Genomic DNA, 21,260 nt, shown 5'->3' on the forward strand with positions numbered 1-21,260 from the left:
ACTTGCACCAGTTTACATTCCCACCAACAGTGCACAAGGGATTCCTTTTCTCTACACCCTCACACTTTTTACCTTATGTCTTTTTGACCATAACCATCCCAATAGGTGTGAGGTAATGTCATATTGTGATTGATTTGCATTTCCCTGATGATTAGTGACTCACTTTCAACATACTTGTAGGCCATATGTATGTCTTCTTTGAGAAAATGTCTATACAAGTCCGTTGCCCATTTTTAAATTGGACTTTTTTTGATATTGAGTTGATATTGAGTTCCTTATATATTTTGGATATTAATTCCATGTCAGACATATGGCTGCAAATATTTTCTCCCATTCTGCAGGTTGCCTTTTCATTTTGTTGTGTGTCTGACTTCTCTTTAACCAACACCAAAATCTTACCAGAATCCTATTGACATTGAACTTACAGAAGCAAGAAGAAACTTCTAGGAAAACCAGTTGGTGACAGGGATGTTTAAATAAATATAGGGCTGTCCAGGTGGCATCCTGTGTTTGGTATTCATCCTTCTCATTCTGACACTTAATCTCTAATCCTGGATGGTGATTTCTGACCACGGAAAGACAAGACACTAGAAGCCCTGGAGTCAGGCAAAATCAGATGAGTGCTTTTTCTCTAAACCACACCTATTAAGACAGGAAAAGAGACTCATATTTTAGAAAGTTTTCTAATAACAAGGGTAAGCCTTGATTAACTAGACAACTCAGGGAATCAGACCATACTGTCTGGGACCTAGCACGTGCTTTACCTGGACTTGGAGGTCGCAAAATGGGTGTTCCTTCTCCCAAGAATTACTGCTGAGACTGTACTACAGAAAGATCAAAGGCAGGCAGTGTTTTCCGTCCTCTCTCTGTCCTGCCTGCTTAGCGTTCTCTCACTGCTTTTCTTCACTGTTCTTGCACGAAAGAGATCTAGGGTGACAGGAAAGTGATGATTCATCTGACATCAGATGGAGTCCTTTTTATTTGCCCTTTTGTTGGCCTCAGTCTCTGATATTGGGAACATCCGTGTTATGTTTGTGAATGTTTTTATTTCACGGAAGACACACATGGATTGCAGTGGGACTCTGATGATTTAAAGGTCTGATGCGTGTGGCTGTCTGGTAGCTCTTTGTTTTCCACAATCCTTTGACCAGAAAAAGAAATCAAAGTGTGTTTTAATCATGCTGACCAGCGAGGGCCAGGGATTCCTTCACTTTGGTTTGTGTCTCTGGTTGTGTATGTTCATACCTTTCTTTAAAGGTAGGTTTTATTTCTGCTTTATCTCATATTCTCTTTTCAGCTACATATATTTATTCTTCTTTTCTAGTTGTGTTTGATTGAGCAGAGATGAAATATTCTTTGTGTAAATATGTAGAGGGTCTGCACAGGAATTACTACTGTTATAACTGTTAATTAACCTATTTCTTATTGGTTAGGTTTTAACACTGAACATGAGATTTTGGAGATGGTGCAGGGAAGACAATGAAACATTGTAAACCATATCTTATTTTATTGTTCCAATAAAAATATGGTAATAATAGTGATGCAGTTTTCTATCCATCTCTGGTATGGATGTATTCAACTGATTTATCTGTATTTGTATTTAATTTTTTTTTACAACTATGATTTGTTTGTTAGCAAAGACTTAGTCCATGAACCCTTCCATTTTGAAGGTAATCATCTTTGTTTTGGGAAGCATGCCATATTACTATGCTGGAATGTGTCCTAAGAGTAAGATAATTCATTTTAAAAGTTAAGACTTGGAAATAGACAAGTGCTGTTCTGCTGCAGAAAACCACATTCCCATGTTAGCTTTGCAGGGGACTTGTTCTTCAAGATTCACAGAGGGTTTATCTATAATATCTCAAAGAGGGGGAAATGGTAATGGAGTAGTGGAGAGGATTTTTTTTATTGTCTATTTTACATAGAAATATTTCTAGCATTATTAATTATGGTGGCAAGAGTACTATTTCACATTTAAAATTGCTTTTTCCTGATGAAATCTCAGAGTTTGTTTCCAAGTGCATTTGTCAACGACTCTTTATTTAGTAATATAACAGCTATCCTTTTGTTCATTTTTGCCGAGTGAGTTTTCAGTGCCTTTAATCTTCTTTCTTTCAAGATATAAATCCCTTTTGGAAATTTGTAGAATTGTTTTTCTGATGTCAAATTTGAGTTCTATAAGGGAAAATATAGAGGGGTATTAATGAAATGAATAATATCAAAGGAAGGCAAGTATCTTGCTTTTGATGCATTCTTGGAAAAATACAGACATTCACATTAAACTGTGTAAATTTTAGTGACTGAAAACTCTGTTAAGAGCTAGTATTGAATTCTTTTAAAACCAATTAAATAAGTTTGCCTTAAAAACCTTGCACTTGACACAAGCCTCCTAAATAATTGAATCTGAATCAGATTTTAAAAAGAAATATGGCTTGCTAAGGTCTTAATGAACTTACTAGTTATTTCGGTTTGCTTGGTGGAGGTTCCCCAGCTAAACACCTTGTTGGTTGTAGAAACAGGTGGTTGGATCAGCATTTTGACCAGAAAAGGCAGGACTCTTCCTTAAAAACCAGATCAGTAAGATCGTGAGTTATCTTCAATGACATAAGCAAAAATTGGAGCTCATGCTGTCCCTTTGGATTTGTGGTGCATTAGACTTGTAAAAGTGCTCTTACAATAGTATTTTATTTGATATCATAATAGTTCTGGGATGTAGGCATTACTCTTCTTATCTTCAGGGCTCTGAGAGGCTAGGTACAATGGGCACCAGGGGAAGCCTGTGTGGGTGGACAGAACACAGGGGTGGGAGCGCTCAGGTGGCTGGGACACCCCACTGTCCTAGTGGCCTGGCGATGGGAGCTGCCAGAACCTCCCCATCTGTGAACACCCTCTTGGCCTCTCTAACTCTTCCTCTGCTTGGCCACGCAGGCTCTGCAGGCTGTGCATCTGAAGAGAGGCTCTTTCACAAACTGTTTTCTCATTATAACCAGTTCATTAGGCCTGTGGAAAACGTTTCTGAACCAGTCACGGTGCATTTTGAAGTGGCCATCACACAGCTGGCCAATGTGGTAAGTGCTGCCAGTTCACCACGTGTACCTGGAGAACCCTTGACTCGGGTGGGGGTGCAGGCAGAGCAATTCCTGAACACTGTCCCAGTTATTGCACGTGGCAAATATAGAAATTTTAAAATATGAACAAACACACATCTCCATGAATGCTGGCTCTTCAAAGCCTTCCTGCTAAGAAGAAGACATTGATGCTGTAATTATTCACATCAAGGCAGGGTCTTTCTGGAAGCGCTTTCAGAACCAGTTTATGAAACAGAGAGGTGAAGGGGAAGTTGAAGGGATAATACAGAGGGAGTTAACTTCATGGTGCACCTATTCACCAGTCACTGTGTCTACACTTAGTGGCTGTCATTTGCATTTTATAGCTGAAGGGAAGCTCAGGAAGGAGTTTTCCCAAGGTCATACAATTATAAAATGGTGGAACTGAAATCTTAATCAGGCCTGTCCAACTCCAAAGCTCATGTTCTTTTTACTCTATAGAAAAAGAACTGTTTTGGGGCACCTGGGTGACTCAGTCGCTTGAGCCTCCGACTTCGGCTCAGGTCATGATCTAGTGGTTCATGGGTTCAGGCTCTGTGCTGACAGCTCAGAGCCTGGAGCCTGCTTGGGATTCTGTGTCTCCCTCTCTCTCTGACCCTCCCCCACTCACACTCTGTCTCTCTCTCTCTCTCTCTAAAAAATAAATAAACATTAACAAATTAAAAAAAAAAGAAAAGAAAAAGAACTGCTTTAAATATTCTATGTTATGCAAGAAAGAAAAAAATCACCTGCTTTCATATAGCTTCCATCCAGCCCTGAGAAAACAGATGGCAATTTGGAGTTCTTAAATTTATTGCTACTATGTTCAAGGACAAGTGACTACAGTTCTTTCCTTTGAATAATCTTCATGCCCTAGTTGCCGGGAGAGGAGGTATTAGGGCCTGGTATTTATAACACAGAGCAGGGTTTTGGGCTCAAAAGCATAGGAGGGGACAGTGCTGGCTTGCCGACCAAATTCCAGGAATAGGCAGGCTCAGGAAGTAGGGGGAGGCTAAAGCATCTCCAAAGAGAGATGCTAGAGCTCCTGAGACTACAAAGGGAGCCCCTTTCATCTTATCAGTCCCATCCTATGCATAGGGAAGGAACCTTCTGTCTTTCCAGACTTGCCCTGTAGGAAACAGTGGTGGTTCTTCAGGTTCACTGGAGGAAAGACCTTAGTTACAGATGTGAACTCAAGGCTCACCATGTTTCTCCAGTCCATGCTTCCTGGTGGACTAGGTTACCCTGGCCTGGTCCTCTAGCTTCTGACCTAGGTTGGAAGTATGTATATACTGGTACATATTGGATATACTGGTACATATTGGTTAAAAAAAATAAAAATAAAAAAGTCACAGTTTTCTTTTGTATAGATGGATATACTCATTTCTTTAAAAAACATTTTATTTGGTACCTAATCTGATCCCTTTCACCCCCAAATAGTGTTGTACTGATTACTGGTCTCCTACTGGGCTGGGAGCCATAATTTGCTGTGGAGTATTATAAAGTAAGTTTCATCTGAAGTCAGTCTATTTCACTATACAGCATCACTTCAAATTCCTGGTTGATACACCCTTTCAGGACATTGTTCTGAGGATGGTGTGTGGACATAATGGAATACAGATTTTGACATTTGCATTTGGTCGCTATCAGAGACTTAAAAATAACATGGCTTGAATAAAACAAATTGATTTCTTTCTTGTGTAACAGAAATCTAAAGGTTAAAAGTTTAGAAGGTTAACGCCAGGTGGCTTTGTGGTGTTGGTGATTGTACCACTGTGTTCAGTTGCTTAGGTTGGGCACTGCAAAACTCCAGGGGATGCCAATCACACGGACCACGATGCTAAAAGCATAAACCATACATGGTGACAGTGAGCAAGGTTCCTATCTTTCTATTTCAGCATATGGTTTCTTCCCTCAGTGTTGCCTCATGGTCCATGATAACTGCTGATTTTCACTCATCATATTCACATCCTTCGTAAGAAGCAGGAGGAAGGGAGGAGGGGACATAACAGACATATGTGACTTCCTTAAGGAGTTTTCTTAAAAGTCCTACTAATATCTTCTGCTTCCTATATCATTGACAACTTCTAACTGTAAGGGAGACTTGGGAAATGTAGTTTTTTTAAGTTGAATTTTTGTTTATTGAAATACTTGTAGATTCATATGCAGTTGTAGGAAATAATAGGAAGATCCCACTTTGCCCAGTTTCCCAGTGGCAACTACTAATATGTCTTCAATTTCTAAAATTTTGTCGTTTCAAGAAAGTTAGATAAAAATGATACAGTATGTAACATTGTGGGATTGGCTTTTCCACTCAGCATAATTAAAAAAAAATTTTTATGTTTATTTTGAGAGAGAGAGAGAGAGAGAGAGAGCACGTGTGCACGAGTTGGAGAGGGGGAGAGAGAGAAAGGGACAGAGGATCCGAAGCAGGCTCTGTGCTGACAGCCCAATGTGGGGCTTGAATTCATGAAAGATGCAATCATGACTTGAGCAAAGCCAGACACTTAACCTACTGAGCCACCCAGGTGCCTTCACTCAGTATAATTTTCTAAAGACTCATCCCAGTTGTTGATTATATCAATAGCTCATTTCTTCTTGTTGCTGAGTAGTATTCCATGGTATTGATGTGCCTCAGTTTATTTACTTTTTGTTGGTTGAAGAACATTTGTATTGATTCCAGTTTTGTTCTGTTGCAAATATAAGTGCTGTGAACATTTGGATACAAGTTTTTGTGAGAACGTAAATCGTTATTTTCCTGGGATAAATCCCCAGGTGTTCAATTGCTGGGTCATACGGTAGTTGTGTGTTTAATTTTTTAAGAAACTGCCAAAATGCTTTCCAGAGTGAATGTACCCTTTTAAATTCCTATCAGTGATATATAAGTGATCCAGTTTATCTACATCTTCACCAGTATTTGTTGTTGTCACTATTTTTTTATTTTAGCCATTCCGTTTGGTATATAATAATATCTCATTATAGTTTTAATGTGCATTTTCCTAATGACTCATCATATAGAACATCTTTTCATGTGCTTATTTGCCATCTGTATATCCTCTTTGGTAAAATGTTTCCTCATGTTTTTGTGCCCGTTTTCTAATTGGATTGTTTGATTTTTTTTTTTTTTTAACTGTTCAGTGTTGAGAGTTCTTACTATATTCTAGTTACTGATGCTTTGCCAGGTATGTGGTTTGCAAATACAGTTAACTCAAGTAATGCAAGGGTTAGGGACATCGGCCTCCGGCATAGTCAAAATTCTGCATGTGACTTTTGACTCCCCCCAAACTTAACTACTAATAGCCTACTGTTGAGCGGAAGCCTTACTGATAACATCAACAGTTGATTAACACGTATTTTGTATGTTACGTGTGTTATATTCTGTACTCTTACAATAAAGTAAAAGAAAATAAAATGTCATTAAGAAAATTAGGGGCGCCTGGGTGGCGCAGTCGGTTAGGCGTCCAACTTCAGCCAGGTCACGATCTCGCGGTCCGGGAGTTCGAGCCCCGCATCGGGCTCTGGGCTGATGGCTCAGAGCCTGGAGCCTGTTTCCGATTCTGTGTCTCCCTCTCTCTCTGCCCCTCCCCCGTTCATGCTCTGTCTCTCTCTGTCCCAAAAATAAATAAAACGTTGAAAAAAATTTTTTTAAAAAAGAAAATCATAAGGAAGGGAAAATACATTTACAGCACTGTAGTGTAAAAAATTCTACATGTAAGTGGACTCACACAGCTCAGACCTGTGTGTTCAAGGGTCAGCTGTATTTTACCCTAGTGTGTAGCTTCTCTTTTCATCTTTTTCACATGGACCTTCACTCAAACTTTTCAATTTTGACGAGATCCAATTTATCACTTTTTCCTTTTATGTGTTGTGCTTTTGGTGTTAAGCCTAAGCATTCCTTGCCTTTATTGCAGATCCTAGAGATTTTCTCATATATGTTTTCTAAAAGTTTTATTTATGTTTTACATTTGAGACTATGATCCATTTTGAGTTAATTTTTGTATAAAATGTGAGACTTGGGCTTTTTTCCTTTTTTGGTCTATGGGTGTCGAATTGCTCCAATACCATTAGTTGAAAAAGCTATCCTTTTTCCATGGAGCTGGTTGTGCACTGTTGTGAAAAATCCGTTGAGCATACTTGTATGGGTCTATTTCAGGTCTATTGCAGGTCCTCTATTCTATTCCGTTGATCTATGTGATGAACCCTCCACCAATACTACACAATCTTAATTACTGTAGCTGTATAGTAAGTCTTAATGTTGGCCAGAGTGATCCTACCACCTTATTCTTCTTTGTCAAAATTATATTCACTGTTCTGGGGCCTGTGCCTTCAAATAAGCTGCCTATGTATACAAAAAGGCTTGCTGGGATTTTGAAAGGAATTGCATTCATCTATAGATCAATTTGGGGAGAAATGTCATCTTTACTATGTTGAGTGTTCCCATCCATGAATGCAGGATATTTGTCCATTTATTTAGCTCTTTTTTCATCAGCATATTATAATTTTCAGCATGCAGATCCTGTCCATATATTATTATGTGTATATTTGTTTTATTGTCCATGTACTATTATGTGTACTTTGTTTTATTTAAGGCAATTGAAAATAATATTGTACTTTTAATTTTGGTTTCTCCATGTTCATCATTAGTATATAGAAATTCAATCGGTTTCTGTATGTTGATGTATCCTGAGATCTTGCTGAAATCATTTATTAGTTTCAGTATTTTTATAGATTCCATGGGATTTTCTATATAGGCAACCATGTCATATGCGAATAGAGATGGTTTTATTTCTTCCTTTCCAAACTATGCTGTTTTTTCCCTTTTTCTTGCCTTATTGCATAGTATTGACTAGAATTATCAGTACTGTTTTGAATAAGAGTGGTGAGAGTGGACATCTCTGCCCTGTTCCCAATCTTAAGGAAAATTGTTTAGTCTTTCACCTTCTAGTATAATGATAGCTGTAGGTGTTTTATAGAGGTTTTCAAATTGAGAAAGTTCTCCTTTATTCGTTAGTTTTCAGAGAGTTTTTATCATTAATTGATGTTGAATTTTTGTCAAATGCTTTTTCTGTAACCATTGATATGATCAGATAATTTTTCTTCCTTACCTTGTTGATATGGTAAAGTACATTGATTGATTTTTGAATGTTGAACAGCTTTACATCTCATTTAGTCATGGTGTATAACTTTTTGTACATTGTTGGATTCACTTTGCTAATATTTTATTGATGAGTTCATGACAGACATTAATCTGTAATTTTCTTCTTTTGTATTATCTTTGTTTGGATTTTGTGTCTGGGTAATATAGCTTTATAAAAAAATATTTGGAATTGTTCCATCTTCTTCTATGTTCTGGAAGAGACTGTGTAAAATTGATATTGATTCTTCTTTCATAGTTGGTGGAATTCTCCAGGGAAACCTACTAGGCCTAGAGATTTCTTTTCCAGGAGTTTTTAACTACAAATTCAATTTTTAAAAATGGCTATAGGCTATTTAGATTGTCAATTTCATCTTCTTTGAATTTGGATAGTTTGTGGTTTTTGAAGTTTTAGTCTATTTCTTTTAAAAATTTGATTGTATAATAAAGCTGTTTATCATATATATTGTCTATTCTTTTTAATGGCTACAGGATCTGTAGTGATAGCTATTTCATTCCTGATGTTGGTGAGTTGTGTTATCTCTGTTTTTATTTTTGTGGATCTTGAGACAACTTTGTGAGTTTTATTGGTCCCCATCCCAAAGAATTAGCTTTTTATTTAATTGATTTTTTCTATTGTTTTCCTTTTTCAATTTTATTGTTTTCTACTCTTTTTTTTAAAGTGTATTTATTTATTTATTTATTTAAGTAATCTCTACACCCAACATATGGCTCAAACTCATGACCTGGAGATCAAGAGTTGCATGCTCCAATGACTAAGCCAGCCAGGTGCCCCATGATTTCTACTCTTATCTTTATTTTTCCTTCCTTAAGCTTGCTGTGGGCTCATTTTGTGCTTCTTTTTCTAATTTCTTGAAGTAAGAACTTGGATTATTGATTTGAGACCTTTCCTCATTTCTAATGTAAGCATATAATGCTATAATTTTATTTTCAACATTGTTTTTAGCAATGACCTTCATATTTTAATATGTTGTGTTTTCATTTCATTCAGTTCTATGTATTTTTAAAAATCTCCTTTGAGATTTAAGCCCATTTTGATCTTTGACCCATGGATTATTTAGAAGTGTGTTGTATAATTCCTAGGGGTTTAGAGTGTTTCCTGTTGTTGTCTTTTTGTTGTTGGTTTCTAGTTTGATTCCATTATAGTCAGAAAACACACTGTATGGTTTCAGTTCTTTTAAATTTGATGAGGTTTGTTTTATGGCCCATGGTAAGAATATGGTTTATCTTAGTTAATATCCCATGCATTCTTGAAATATATGTGTATTCTGTGCTTTTGAAAGAAGTGCTCTATATATTTCAATTAGATCATGTTGATTATGTTCTTCAGATCTTCTATATTTTGCTGATTTCCCCCCTAGTGGTTTTATTGGTTGCTGAGGGGGATGGTGTTGAAGTCTCCAACTATATTTGGGAGTTTGTTCCTTCTTTCAGTTTCATCAATTTTTATTTCATGTAATTTAAGACTAGTGTTTGGTGTGTATACAGTTAGGATCATTATGTCTTCCTGGTGATTTTATATTTCCATCATTATATAATGTCCTTGGTCTACAGTAATTTTTTTTCTGAAGTCTACTTTGTCAGATATTAATATAGCTATTCTTATTGGTGTATTGGAAGCTACCTGTTCTCATGGGGGGCACCAGAAGTCCCTGTGGGTCATATTCATTGTTATTGAGCCATGGTGAGCTCTGGGGATGGTTCTGTGATGCAGGACAGTCAGGATGCGCAATTACCAACTCCCTTATCAAAGGCCTTAACAAAAGCCTTTTTTGCTGCTCTACATGGAAGTGTGCTGCAAACACACAGAATGACTCTGGCCAGAAGGTTTTCTGGGTGAATGATCTTTCAGTGTAAGAGTATGTCTGCTGTCCCCCCAACAGGGATCCAAGACAAAGCCCCTGTGTAGTGTTTTGATGGCCTCACTATCTGAAGTGACTAACTTAAAGGCTTATAAAGTGTAGCCAACCTGGCTTTCTGATCTCAATCTCTGCTGCTTCAGAAGCTAATCCTTTTGAAATTATAACTCCAATCCTTTAATACAGGCAGGGTGCCAACTAATTTATTTTCCCAAGAAAGAGATACAGAGCAATGGTCTCAGGAATGTGGAGTGGTATTTTAGGTTCCTGCTTCCTCCAACTGGGCTGTCTGATGGTAGTGCTCATGACCATCAGTGTGGTACAGAATTGCATGGAGAACAAGACTTGCCAGACCAAGTCCTGGTCCATAAAGCTGGCTGACACCCCTAAGAATGTCCACACCACATTGAGCCTCACCAGCCTGTGGAAGTGTTGGGGAAAGAGAGAGAGATTGATAGGATGATATTGCCAACAGATTTTAATTCTTTGAATACTAGTTAACAGTGTACACTAGTTCTGTGAACACAGAATACAAAGAGGATGCATAAGACTGTATAGCTAGTCCATTCTTGATTGACAGTTAACAGATCTATTGACATGGCCCCTGCTGGAATTTATAGATCACAGCATCACCTTCTCATGAGCAGAAGGCAATTACCTTAGGCTTGGGTAATACTTGGCCAATGGATAAGTATAGCCTTTTTTATTTTATTTTATTTATTTATTTATTTTTCTTTTCTTGACTAATAAGAAACCATGATTGTAACTCCTTTTGTTGACCTTTTAAAACCCTGGGGTTTACCATGACTAGACACAAACACATTTGAAGGAGGAAGCTTGGCAGGGGGAGTGGAGAACTTCAGAGCAGCTCAGTGAAAAAGAGCAGTTTGGTGTCAGTCCTGGCCATGGCTCTGTCAACTACAGTTGAGTTCATTTACTCTGAGGGTGTTCACGTATATTATAAAGCAACGTTGGTAAGTTTGGGGAACCCACTGATGGTCACTGGAACACCCAATAGCTTTCAAGCTGCTGTGCTGTAAGGTTGCTGAAGGTTCTGGAGTGTCTTCAGTAGTTTTCCCACTGAAGGCTGGTAGCTGTTTAGGAACACATTGTATTTGGGATATTGGCCTGAAATGTTTTTCCTCCAGATAGCTGTATGACTCTCTTCAGTCATTTAGGTACCTGCTTAAATCTCCTCAGAGAAGCTTTCTTTGATTATTCTGTCTAAAAAAGATGTGTGTGTGTGTGTGTGTGTGTGTGTGTGTGTGTATGCATGCACACACCACTCCATCTCTCTTTATTTTTCTTCACAGGGACTTATAACTATCACACATTATATTATATATATATTATTGATTTTTTTTTTGTCTCCCAAATTAACAGTTTAGATGCATGAAGGTAGAGGTTTTTTCAATCCTGTTTACTGCTGTAGTCCCAGAATTTATAGAGCACATAGTAGACACTCAATAAATATTTGAATAATGAATAATTGAAGCAATCAGCATGGCTTAGATGAGAGTTGAGATGTGTTGAAGTGGAGTGGCAGGTTCCAGCTGGAAAACTCCATGGTGAGCAGAGGCTGACATTTCAAAAGGCAACTGAGCTCAGGACTCAGAGCCTAGAGAGTGGTGAGCACAGTTGAAGAGGGAGGTTTTTGAGGAAGGGGGAAGAATACAGTAAAAACAAAGAACCAAGTTCTGATACCTATCACCATCTGCAGTACTTTCCCTGTCTCCTTTCTACTGTCCCTTCTCTTCCTCCTTTCTTTCATGGAATCAGACACCTCTAATGGGCTGCGGTGGTCAGAAAGGCTTCACTGAAGAGGTGAGATTTAATTAAGATTTGAAAGACATTTTTTAAGCCACATTTTCTTTTAAAGTCAACAGAGTTGGAACCAGATGTGAAAATATCATATTTCTGGATGCATTTTATAAGTTGCCTTTTTAGTCTTCTTTGTTTTCCTCTGTTAGTATGAATAACTCAGATTTGGCTCTCTTTTGTTGTAATTCTTGTTCTAAGAGCCATCTTTATTAGCAAGTTCATTTAAGGCTAAAAATATTATTTCTTCTTCCCAGGATGAAGTAAACCAGATCATGGAAACCAATCTGTGGCTACGTCACGTATGTGTCTGCATCACATGTCCTTCTCTTGGACCTGTCTTACTTGTGTGTTAGCCTAACAATGTCTAATGGATAAATTCCACTAGAATTACTTCTTTCCATCTCCAACTTATAACAGAGTATAAACTATAATCTTTCTCCAAAGCCTAGAGCTCAGCTCTGGGACAGCTGCTTGATACAAACTTCACAGGTGTAAAAACATAGTGATAAAGTTCTCTGGGACATAGACACCTGTCCCTTCTGGTTTCTGCCCTCAAGTCTCCTATTTTTATCTGTAACTTGAGCCCCAGTGTCAGAAGCTTGCCCAGTCTTTGACTCTGCTGCACCAGGCCAAGGGAAGTAAGGAACTGAGCATGAGAACACGTGGGTTAGAGTCCCACCAGTTGTTTTTATCAGTTATACCACTTCATTCTTCCTTCTTGTCTTAATCTTTTACACAGATTTATAACAAACTCATTATCGTACACTTGAACTATCTTTCTGATATTAGAAATGAGTTGCTACTCCAGTGTGAATACAGTTTATGGAACATGGAAGTTGAGTCTATAACCTTGGTCAGCTAATTAATAATCAATAGTTAATTATCTAATGTCAGATGATTTATATTTGCCAAAATCAGCCCAGCTGCCTAGACCCCTATTCCTCATGGATTTAATATCCTAACTTTTGACAGAAACCAATGCACTCTTTATTTTTTTTTTAAGTAGGCTCCAAGCCTAAAGTGAGGTTGTACTTACGACCCTGAGATCAAGAGTTGCATGTTCTACCAACTGAGTCAGCCAGGTGTCCTCCAGTGTATTCTTTAAATGAGAACTTATTTTTTTTTTTCAAAACACTGAACCGACATAGAATTAACATGGGAAGAAAGTTCCCTGTAAGTTACTAAGAATTTTTTATTCAACTGACTTCTATTGCCTTTAGATATGGAATGATTATAAATTGCGCTGGGACCCAATGGAATATGATGGCATTGAGACTCTTCGTGTTCCTGCAGATAAGATATGGAAGCCTGACATCGTTCTCTACAACAAGTATGGGGTTCTGACAGCAGTAGACTTGTTGCAAAGTTGCCTTTGGTACATGCTGACCCAGGCAAGGGGGTGTTACTAATGGTGTCTGGTTTACTTTGTAGTGCTGTTGGTGACTTCCAAGTTGAAGGCAAGACAAAAGCTCTTCTTAAATATGATGGCATGATAACCTGGACTCCACCAGCTATTTTCAAGAGTTCCTGTCCTATGGATATCACTTTTTTCCCTTTTGATCATCAAAACTGTTCCCTTAAATTTGGTTCCTGGACATATGACAAAGCCGAAATTGATCTTCTAATCATTGGATCTAAAGTGGATATGAATGATTTTTGGGAAAACAGCGAATGGGAAATTGTTGATGCCTCTGGCTACAAGCATGACATAAAATACAATTGTTGTGAGGAGATATACACAGATATAACCTATTCTTTTTACATTAGAAGATTGCCAATGTTTTATACCATTAATCTAATCATCCCTTGTCTCTTTATTTCATTTCTAACTGTGCTTGTCTTTTACCTACCTTCTGACTGTGGTGAAAAGGTGACACTTTGTATTTCAGTTTTGCTTTCTCTGACTGTGTTTTTGCTAGTAATCACGGAAACCATCCCATCCACGTCTCTTGTGATCCCACTGGTGGGTGAGTACCTACTGTTCACCATGATCTTTGTCACCCTGTCCATTGCGGTGACTGTGTTTGTGTTGAACATTCATTATCGCACCCCAACGACACACACCATGCCCAAGTGGGTGAAGACAGTTTTCCTCCAGCTGTTACCCCAGATCTTGATGATGAAGAGGCCTCTGGACAAGATGAAGGAGACAAGTTCAGATAAAAATTCCAAAGGCATTTCTGGTAGGCCCACCAAAGTCAATTTTGATAATTGCAGAGAGACCAAACTTCCTAAAGAATGCTGCCACTGTCATAAATCAAGTGAGCTTGCCACCAGCAAGAGAAGATTAAGTCATCAGCCTTTACAATGGATGACTGAAAATTCAGAACACTCGTCTGATGTTGAAGATGTAATTAACAGTGTACAATTCATAGCAGAAAACATGAAGAACCAAAATGAAACAAAGAAGGTAAATGCATGTCTCCTCTAGCCTGGCATCCCTCAGCTGGTTTAGATCAGACCTAAGATCAGATCTTCATTGGGAGTTCTGTTCACAAGAGGGCCAGGGAACAGTACTCTAAGACCCAGCTCTATTATTATGCAGTTATGGGTGAAGTGACCTGGGGGTTGGGTGGAGTAAAGTATAGCCTCAGAGCAAATCTCCACCTCCAGAAATGTTAACTCAGGTGAAATCTAGTTAAAATAAATATTCAAAACAGGCTTGGTTAATGAAACTGTTGCTTAAATACAGTGACAGATGAAATTCCTGCAGAGCAGCCCGCAGTCTGAGGCTGGTGGGGGCAGGCAGAGTGAGTCCTCTGAAATTCCAACCCCACTTATTCTACTTGAGAGGGATTTAGGTGTTTATTGGATGAACCTCAGGCATATTCTTAGCATCAACATATTCTGCTCTTGCTGTCCAGAGTCTAACTATAGCAGCATGAATGTCTCCCATCCTCCACAAAGAGGAGGGCAAGAAAATCATGCCAATTTTCCATATCCTAAGCTGAGGGCATCTGAAAACTTATGCCAGGTGTCTGGGTTTGACCTTATACTGCAGCTGCTGGCATCCATATCTCCTGGTGAAAGGATGTCTTGAGACCTGAAGTCCACACCGTTGGTGCAGGGGAGGATACTATGACTGCAAGTCACAAGTTAGGGGCTGGAGGGGATGCATCATGGGACAAGTGAGCCCAGAACTGTGCCTTCATGGTAACATCTTCATAAAATCGAGGGAAGGTTGTTGTTGACTTAAACACCACCAGGTAGGGCCCTCAAGACACAATCTGAGATGTTAAGTCTCAGGCATGAGTTGGAGGTCAGGAACTGGAAGGACGTGAGAAATGCAATGAACTCTCCACAAGCAGCATGACTTTGAGCTCTAGAGGGCTGCCTATTCCTGATAAAGTGTCCTCCATTCCTCATGTCCTATACCCCCTGCCTCAAACCCATTTTCCAGACTTGCCAAGGTGTCAGAATATCCAGTGGTGCCAATGACAAAAGTTGAGCTGTCTGAGCAGCATTCTTGGGAATGGTTTTTGCAGGAAAAGTCATTTGTCACCTGTGGAATCCTGCTTACTCTCTAGCCATCTGTATGAGGCACCAAAGGGGCATGTGTATCTACCCTCTTCAGACAAAACAAAAGTTCTTCTATGAACTGTATAGGCAACATGGGTTAACCACGATAAAACCACTATTTGCTTCAAAAATTGCCAAGGAAGTCTTTGAAAAGGAAGCAGCTTATTTATGAAACAGAGCATATTACCTAGTTTCAATTTTTTAACATTGCTTTGACTTTTTGTTTGCCTTTCAGGTAGAAGACGACTGGAAATACGTAGCCATGGTGGTGGACAGAGTATTTCTTTGGGTGTTTATAATTGTCTGTGTGTTTGGAACTGCAGGGCTATTTCTACAGCCACTACTGGGGAACACTGGAAAGTCTTAGGATGTATTTTCCTTTTATCTTTTGAAACTTACAGATGCTGTATTTGTTCTATGTTCCCTTCCATGAGGAAAGGGACATAAAGCTTTCCACCTAAGTCCCCCATCTACTGAAGCTGATGGTTAGATGGAAAAAGAGGACTTTATTGCAAATTTGGAGGCTGAATGCCCTCCTTTGTAGCACAGAGCACATTTAAGATGTTTGATAACACTGGAGCCCAGAATTGGTGGCACCCACAGGCTTCTCTTCTCTGTACATGTTTGACTTCCAGGGACATAAACAACCCGTAATACAACAAGCCATGTAATCAACATCAAAGCCATGCTAAAAAGGCATTCTCTTGTACCTCCAGTTTATGCTACTTGTCAGTATATTGACACATGCCAGACACAAAACTCTGGAGCTTGTACCTTGCTGGCATCTGCAATGCTTGGGAACTGTTATGTGCTTGCTTTCTAAAACGTGCCTCTGGGATGTACTCACACACTTCAACACTTTTTGATATATTAATTGGCAAAAAGTAATAGCAGGTAGTCAGAGTCTATCTCAGCAGGCTGCATCAAGTTAGCATTCATCTGGCAAACAGCTTGAGTGGTAACCCAGCACTGTGCTAGGCATTGCAAGCACAACAGAAATGGGTTCTGTCCCCAAGTGCTTGCAGCTTTTTAGGAAAAGTCATAAACACAAAGATCTCCAACACCAGGTATCATGGGAATGTAACTAAAGCAGCCAAAATAAGGAGAGCATGATGTGGTATGGCCATGCAAACATGAAGCAGGCTTTGCGGCAGGTCAGAGAGGTGTCTGTTCTTGCCAGCAGTTTCCATATGTTCATTGTAGCTGAGACTGCAAATAAAGTTATTTCTTCTGCAAGAAATTGTGATTTTGTACCTTTTTGGAGCAATACCTTTTCTGAGAAGGAGCACCTTGGGAATTCTGTTTTATTCCACTCTAATTTATCTTCATATTTGTTGTATAAATATTATTGTAATTTTAAAGATGTATTTCAAAGCAGAAAAAAATAAATCTACTCTAACAAAGAAACTAATTTCATTTCTGCCTTTTCTCGTCTCATCCTCTTCTCTGTGCACCCATAATTTTACACTTCAATTTTACCTTCTAATTTTGTATGTTGCTGTTTTCTCAAAACATGTCAGGCGACATTTTTCCAAGATGTTACGTAGCCTTGAATGTGGGGTGTCCTAACTTTGTGGGGGTTGGCAGTGCAGGCAGTGGAAGAATTTTCATCCAAGGCAGAACAACAGAGATAAAGGTTTATTGAATACAGGGCCAGGGAGCAGGACAGCAGAGGAGAGACTGTCTGCAAGGAGGCAGTGGGTAGAGGCCATATTTAAAGCTGGAAGAGGAGGAGGTATGGGGAACATATGCAATTTTCTCTTTTTTGGTACCTGTCCCTGTTTGTAAGTAGCCCATTGGTCAATTAGGGCCTATGGCCATTTTGAGGTGGGTCACTTAATGGCTGGCAGTCCTCATGGGCCCTTTTGCCTTGCTTAGGTTTCCATTGCTCAAGCCCGTTGCCCAAAAATGGCCTCCACATTGAAGTATACTTTTTATGATTGCATAATCTCCATTGTGTTGATACTCCATAACTTCTATTACCTCATGTTCGTTCTTCCTTGTCTACCTTATCCAGGAGCATAAGGCTCTCTGTGGTGTACCAGGCAGAGGTCTTGAACTTGAGCTGGAACTCTGTTTTAAAGTATGTTTACTGCCTCTCATATTTGTGATCATATCTATATTTTATCTTTCTTTCTTACAATGGGTTTGGTTTACTTCATACATTTTTCTTAGTATTAAGCCAAATCAATATTTAATATCATTGTTTAAAAAGTTTTAATTATGGTAAAATGCACATAACAAAATTTACCGTCTTCACCATTTTAAGGATACGGTTCAGTGGCATTAAGTACATTCACCATGTTGTACAGCCTTCATCACCATCCATCAACAGAACTCTCTCATCTTGTAAAAGTGGAAATCTGAACCCATTAATAGCAACTTCTCATCCCATCTCTCCCCACCCTGTCACCCCTGTCAACCACCATTCTACTTTGTTGCCATGAATTTGAGTATTTTAGGTACCTTATATGAGTGAAATCATACACTATTTGTCTGTTTGTAACTGCTTTATCTCCCTAAGTATAGTCTTCAAGGTTCATCCATGTTATAGGATGTGTCAGAATTTCTTTGCTTTTAAAAAAATAATTAATTTGAACTTAAGTACAGTTGACATTGGCACAAAAACAGACACTCAGATCAATGGAACAGAATCGAGAACCCAGAAATGGACCCACAAACGTATGGCTAACTAATCTTTGACAAAGCAGGAAAAAATATCCAATGGAATACAGTCTCTTCAGCAAATGGTGCTGGGAAAACTGGACAGCAACATGCAGAAAAATGAACCTGGACCACTTTCTGACACCATACACAAAAGTAAACTCAAAATGGATGAAAGACCTCAATGTAAGATAGGAAGCCATCAAAATCCTTGAGGAGGAAGCAGGCAACAACCTCTTTGACCTTGGCCGCAGCAACTTCTTACTCAACACGTCTCTGGAGGCAGGGGAAACAAAAGCAAAAATGAACTACTGGGACCTCATCAAAATAAAAAGCTTCTGCACAGCAAAGGAAACAGTCAGCAAAACTAAAAGGCAGCCGACAGAATGGGAGAAGATATTTGCAAACAATACATCAGATGAAGGGTTAGTATCCAAAATCTATAAAGAACTTATCAAACTCCCCACCCAAAAAACAAAGAATCCAGTGAAGAAATGGGCAAAAGACATGAATAGACACTTCTCCAAAGAAGACATCCAGATGGCCAACCGACACATGAAAAAATGCTCAATTTTTTGAATTTTGAAAAAATCAAATGAAATTCATTTTGAAAAAATGCTCACTCATCATCCAGGAAATACAAATCAAAACCACAATGAGGTACTGCCTCACACCTGTGAGAATGGCTAACATGAACAACTCAGGCAACAGCTGATATTGGTGAGGATGCAAAGAAAGAGGATCTCTTTGGCACTGCTGTTGGGAATGCAAACTTGTGCAGCCACTCTAGAAAACAGTATGGAGGTTCCTCAAAAAATTAAAAATAGAACTACCCTACAACCCAGCAATTGCACTACTAGCTATTTATCCAAGGGATACAGGTATGCTGTTTCAAAGGGGCACATGCACCCCAATGTTTATAACAGCACTATCAACAATAGTCAAAGTATGGAAAGAGCTCAGCTGCCCATCTATGGATGAATGGATAAAGAAGATGTGGTATATATATATATATATATATATATATATATATATACACAATGGAGTATTACTCAGCAATCAAAAAGAATGAAATCTTGCCGTTTGCAACTACGTGGATGGAACTGGAGGGTATTATGCTAAGTGAAATTAGTCAGAGAAAGACAAATATCATATGACTTCACTTATATGAAGACTTTAAGATACGAAACATGAAGGAAGGGAGACAAAAATAATATAAAAACAGGGAGGGGGACAAAACATAAGAGACTCTTAAATATGGAGAACAAACAGAAGGTTACTGGAGGGGTTGTGGAAGGGGGGATGGGCTCAATGGGTAAGGGGCATTAAGGAATCTACTCCTGAAATCATTGTTGCAATATATGCTAACTAACTTGGATGTAAATTAAAAAAATAAATTAAATTTTAAAAAATGAAGTACAGTTGACATAAGAATTTATTTGTGGGCGCCTGGGTGGCTCAGTTGTCTGGGCATCTGACTTCAGCTCAGGTCATAATCTCCCAGTTGATGAGTTTGAGCCCTGCGTCAGGCTCTGTGCTAACAGCTCAGAGCCTGCAGCCTGCTTAGGATTCTGTGTCTCCCTCTCTCTCTGCCCCTCCCCTGCTTATGCTCTGCTCTCTCTTTTTCTCTCTCAGAAATAAAGATTAAAAAAAATTAAAAAAAAATTTATTTGATTTTTGAGGCTGAATAATATTCCATTGTATGTATTTACAACATTTTGTTTACCCACTGATCCATCAGTGGACATTTGAGTTGCTTCTTCCTTTTGGCTGTCATAAATAATGCTACTATGAACATGAGCATACAAGAATCTCTGAGTTTCAGTTCTTTGGAGTTTATACCCAGAAGTAGAATTGTTGGGTTATATGGTAGTTCTATGTTTTTTTAAAGAACTGCCATGCTGTTTTTCCACAGTGGCTGCACCATTTCCATCCCTACCATCAGTGTGCAAAGCCTCCATTTTTTCCACATCCTCACCAATACTTGCCATTTTCTACTTTTTTCCCCCTTCTAGTGGCCATAGTTCTTTGTGGTTTTGATTTGCATTTCCCTAATCATTGTGATGTTGAGTATCTTTTCATGTGCTTTTTGACCATTTATATTTCTTCTTCTTCCCCTTTCTCTTCCCCTCCCTCCTCTCTTCTTCTTCTTCTTCTTTTTCTTCTTCTTCTTCTTCTCTTCCTCCTCCTCCTCCTTCCTCTTCTTTCTCCTCCTCCTCATTTGCATATTTTCTTTGGAGAAATGTGTATTCAAGTCCTTTGCCTCTTTAAACATCTGGTTAGTTTTTATTATTGCATTTGAGTTGTGGAATTTTTTATATATTCTGGATATTAACCTCTTATTAGATATAAATACAAGACTTACAAGAACTGCAAAGCAGGAAGATGGGAAGAAAATGCTCCCAGCCAGGAGCAGGGAAACCCTGATCCTGACTTCTTTACATTTCTTTTATACATGAACATACCTCAGACTTTCCAGCCCAACTCTCCAGAGTTTGCTCAGTGATCCTCAGATGAGAGAGGATCTTGTGTTCACAAGTAAACAAACTAGCATATGCAAAAGAAATGAGATAAGCATGTGAATTAGAGGGAAATCACAGCATTTGTTCAGAAGAACAAGGGAAGCAAGGATTGAAAATTCATAAAGGGTCATGAAGACAGTAAAACATTAAAGAACTCTTTGTTAACTGAGATTTTTGACTTTTAGGATTGACCTGGAATTTTCTTGGTTATGATTTCATTATCAATATCTTTGTGTGTGTGTGTGTGTGTGTGTTCACACAAGTGTACATGCATGGGAGTGTCTGAACTGTTAGATCAGTGTGTATCTGAACTATTAGATCAGTGACTTTTAGGGATGGAATGGAGCTCATAGGTTATTTAACTCAGCTCTTTTTTTTTTTTTTTAATCTCAAGAGGTAGAGTGGCTTGCCCACGATCACACAGCTAACAGGTTCCACATCTCCTGACTCTTAAACGATTTCCCTGACCCCAGTGCAATTGAGTCGCTCTTGTGAGAAGGGAATAGAAAAAGATAGTAACTCACCTGAGGTGGCCCATCTTTTCCCCTCAACACCCCCAGACTAGCCTTACAAAGCAGAAAGCCTCTCTCACGGACAGTAATCAGAAGGAGGGAGACATGTAATGTAAGTGAAA

General features: G+C 38.7%; 1 protein-coding gene across 4 annotated transcripts; it reads left to right on the top strand.

Annotated features, from left to right (window-relative positions):
* Window positions 1-863: 863 nt before the first annotated feature.
* CHRNA6 (cholinergic receptor nicotinic alpha 6 subunit) lies at window positions 864-16,851 on the top strand. 4 transcript variants are annotated; one of them, XM_003984743.5, is made up of 6 exons: window positions 864-1,257; window positions 2,929-3,068; window positions 12,176-12,220; window positions 13,142-13,251; window positions 13,353-14,331; window positions 15,676-16,851. In XM_003984743.5, the coding sequence occupies exons 1-6, from the start codon at window positions 1,179-1,181 to the stop codon at window positions 15,805-15,807; spliced, it is 1,485 nt and encodes a 494-aa protein (XP_003984792.1). In that variant the 5' UTR covers window positions 864-1,178; the 3' UTR covers window positions 15,808-16,851. The 4 variants fall into 4 exon arrangements, with proteins under 4 accessions (XP_003984792.1, XP_019684062.1, XP_019684061.1 ...); XM_019828503.3 differs by having other exon boundaries at window positions 2,991-3,068; XM_019828502.3 differs by lacking the exon at window positions 2,929-3,068.
* Window positions 16,852-21,260: the final 4,409 nt, after the last annotated feature.

This window comes from Felis catus, chromosome B1 (assembly GCF_018350175.1).
Source record: "Felis catus isolate Fca126 chromosome B1, F.catus_Fca126_mat1.0, whole genome shotgun sequence".
Taxonomy (NCBI): Eukaryota; Metazoa; Chordata; class Mammalia; order Carnivora; family Felidae; genus Felis; species Felis catus.

Excerpts from the sequence above, each read along its gene's own strand:
- CHRNA6 (XM_003984743.5), top strand. The coding sequence starts at position 1,179 with ATGCTGACCAGCGAGGGCCAGGGATTCCTTCACTTTGGTTTGTGTCTC. Across the intron at positions 12,221-13,141 it reads CCAATCTGTGGCTACGTCAC|ATATGGAATGATTATAAATT; the intron begins GTATGTGTCTGC and ends TATTGCCTTTAG. Across the intron at positions 14,332-15,675 it reads ACCAAAATGAAACAAAGAAG|GTAGAAGACGACTGGAAATA; the intron begins GTAAATGCATGT and ends TTTGCCTTTCAG.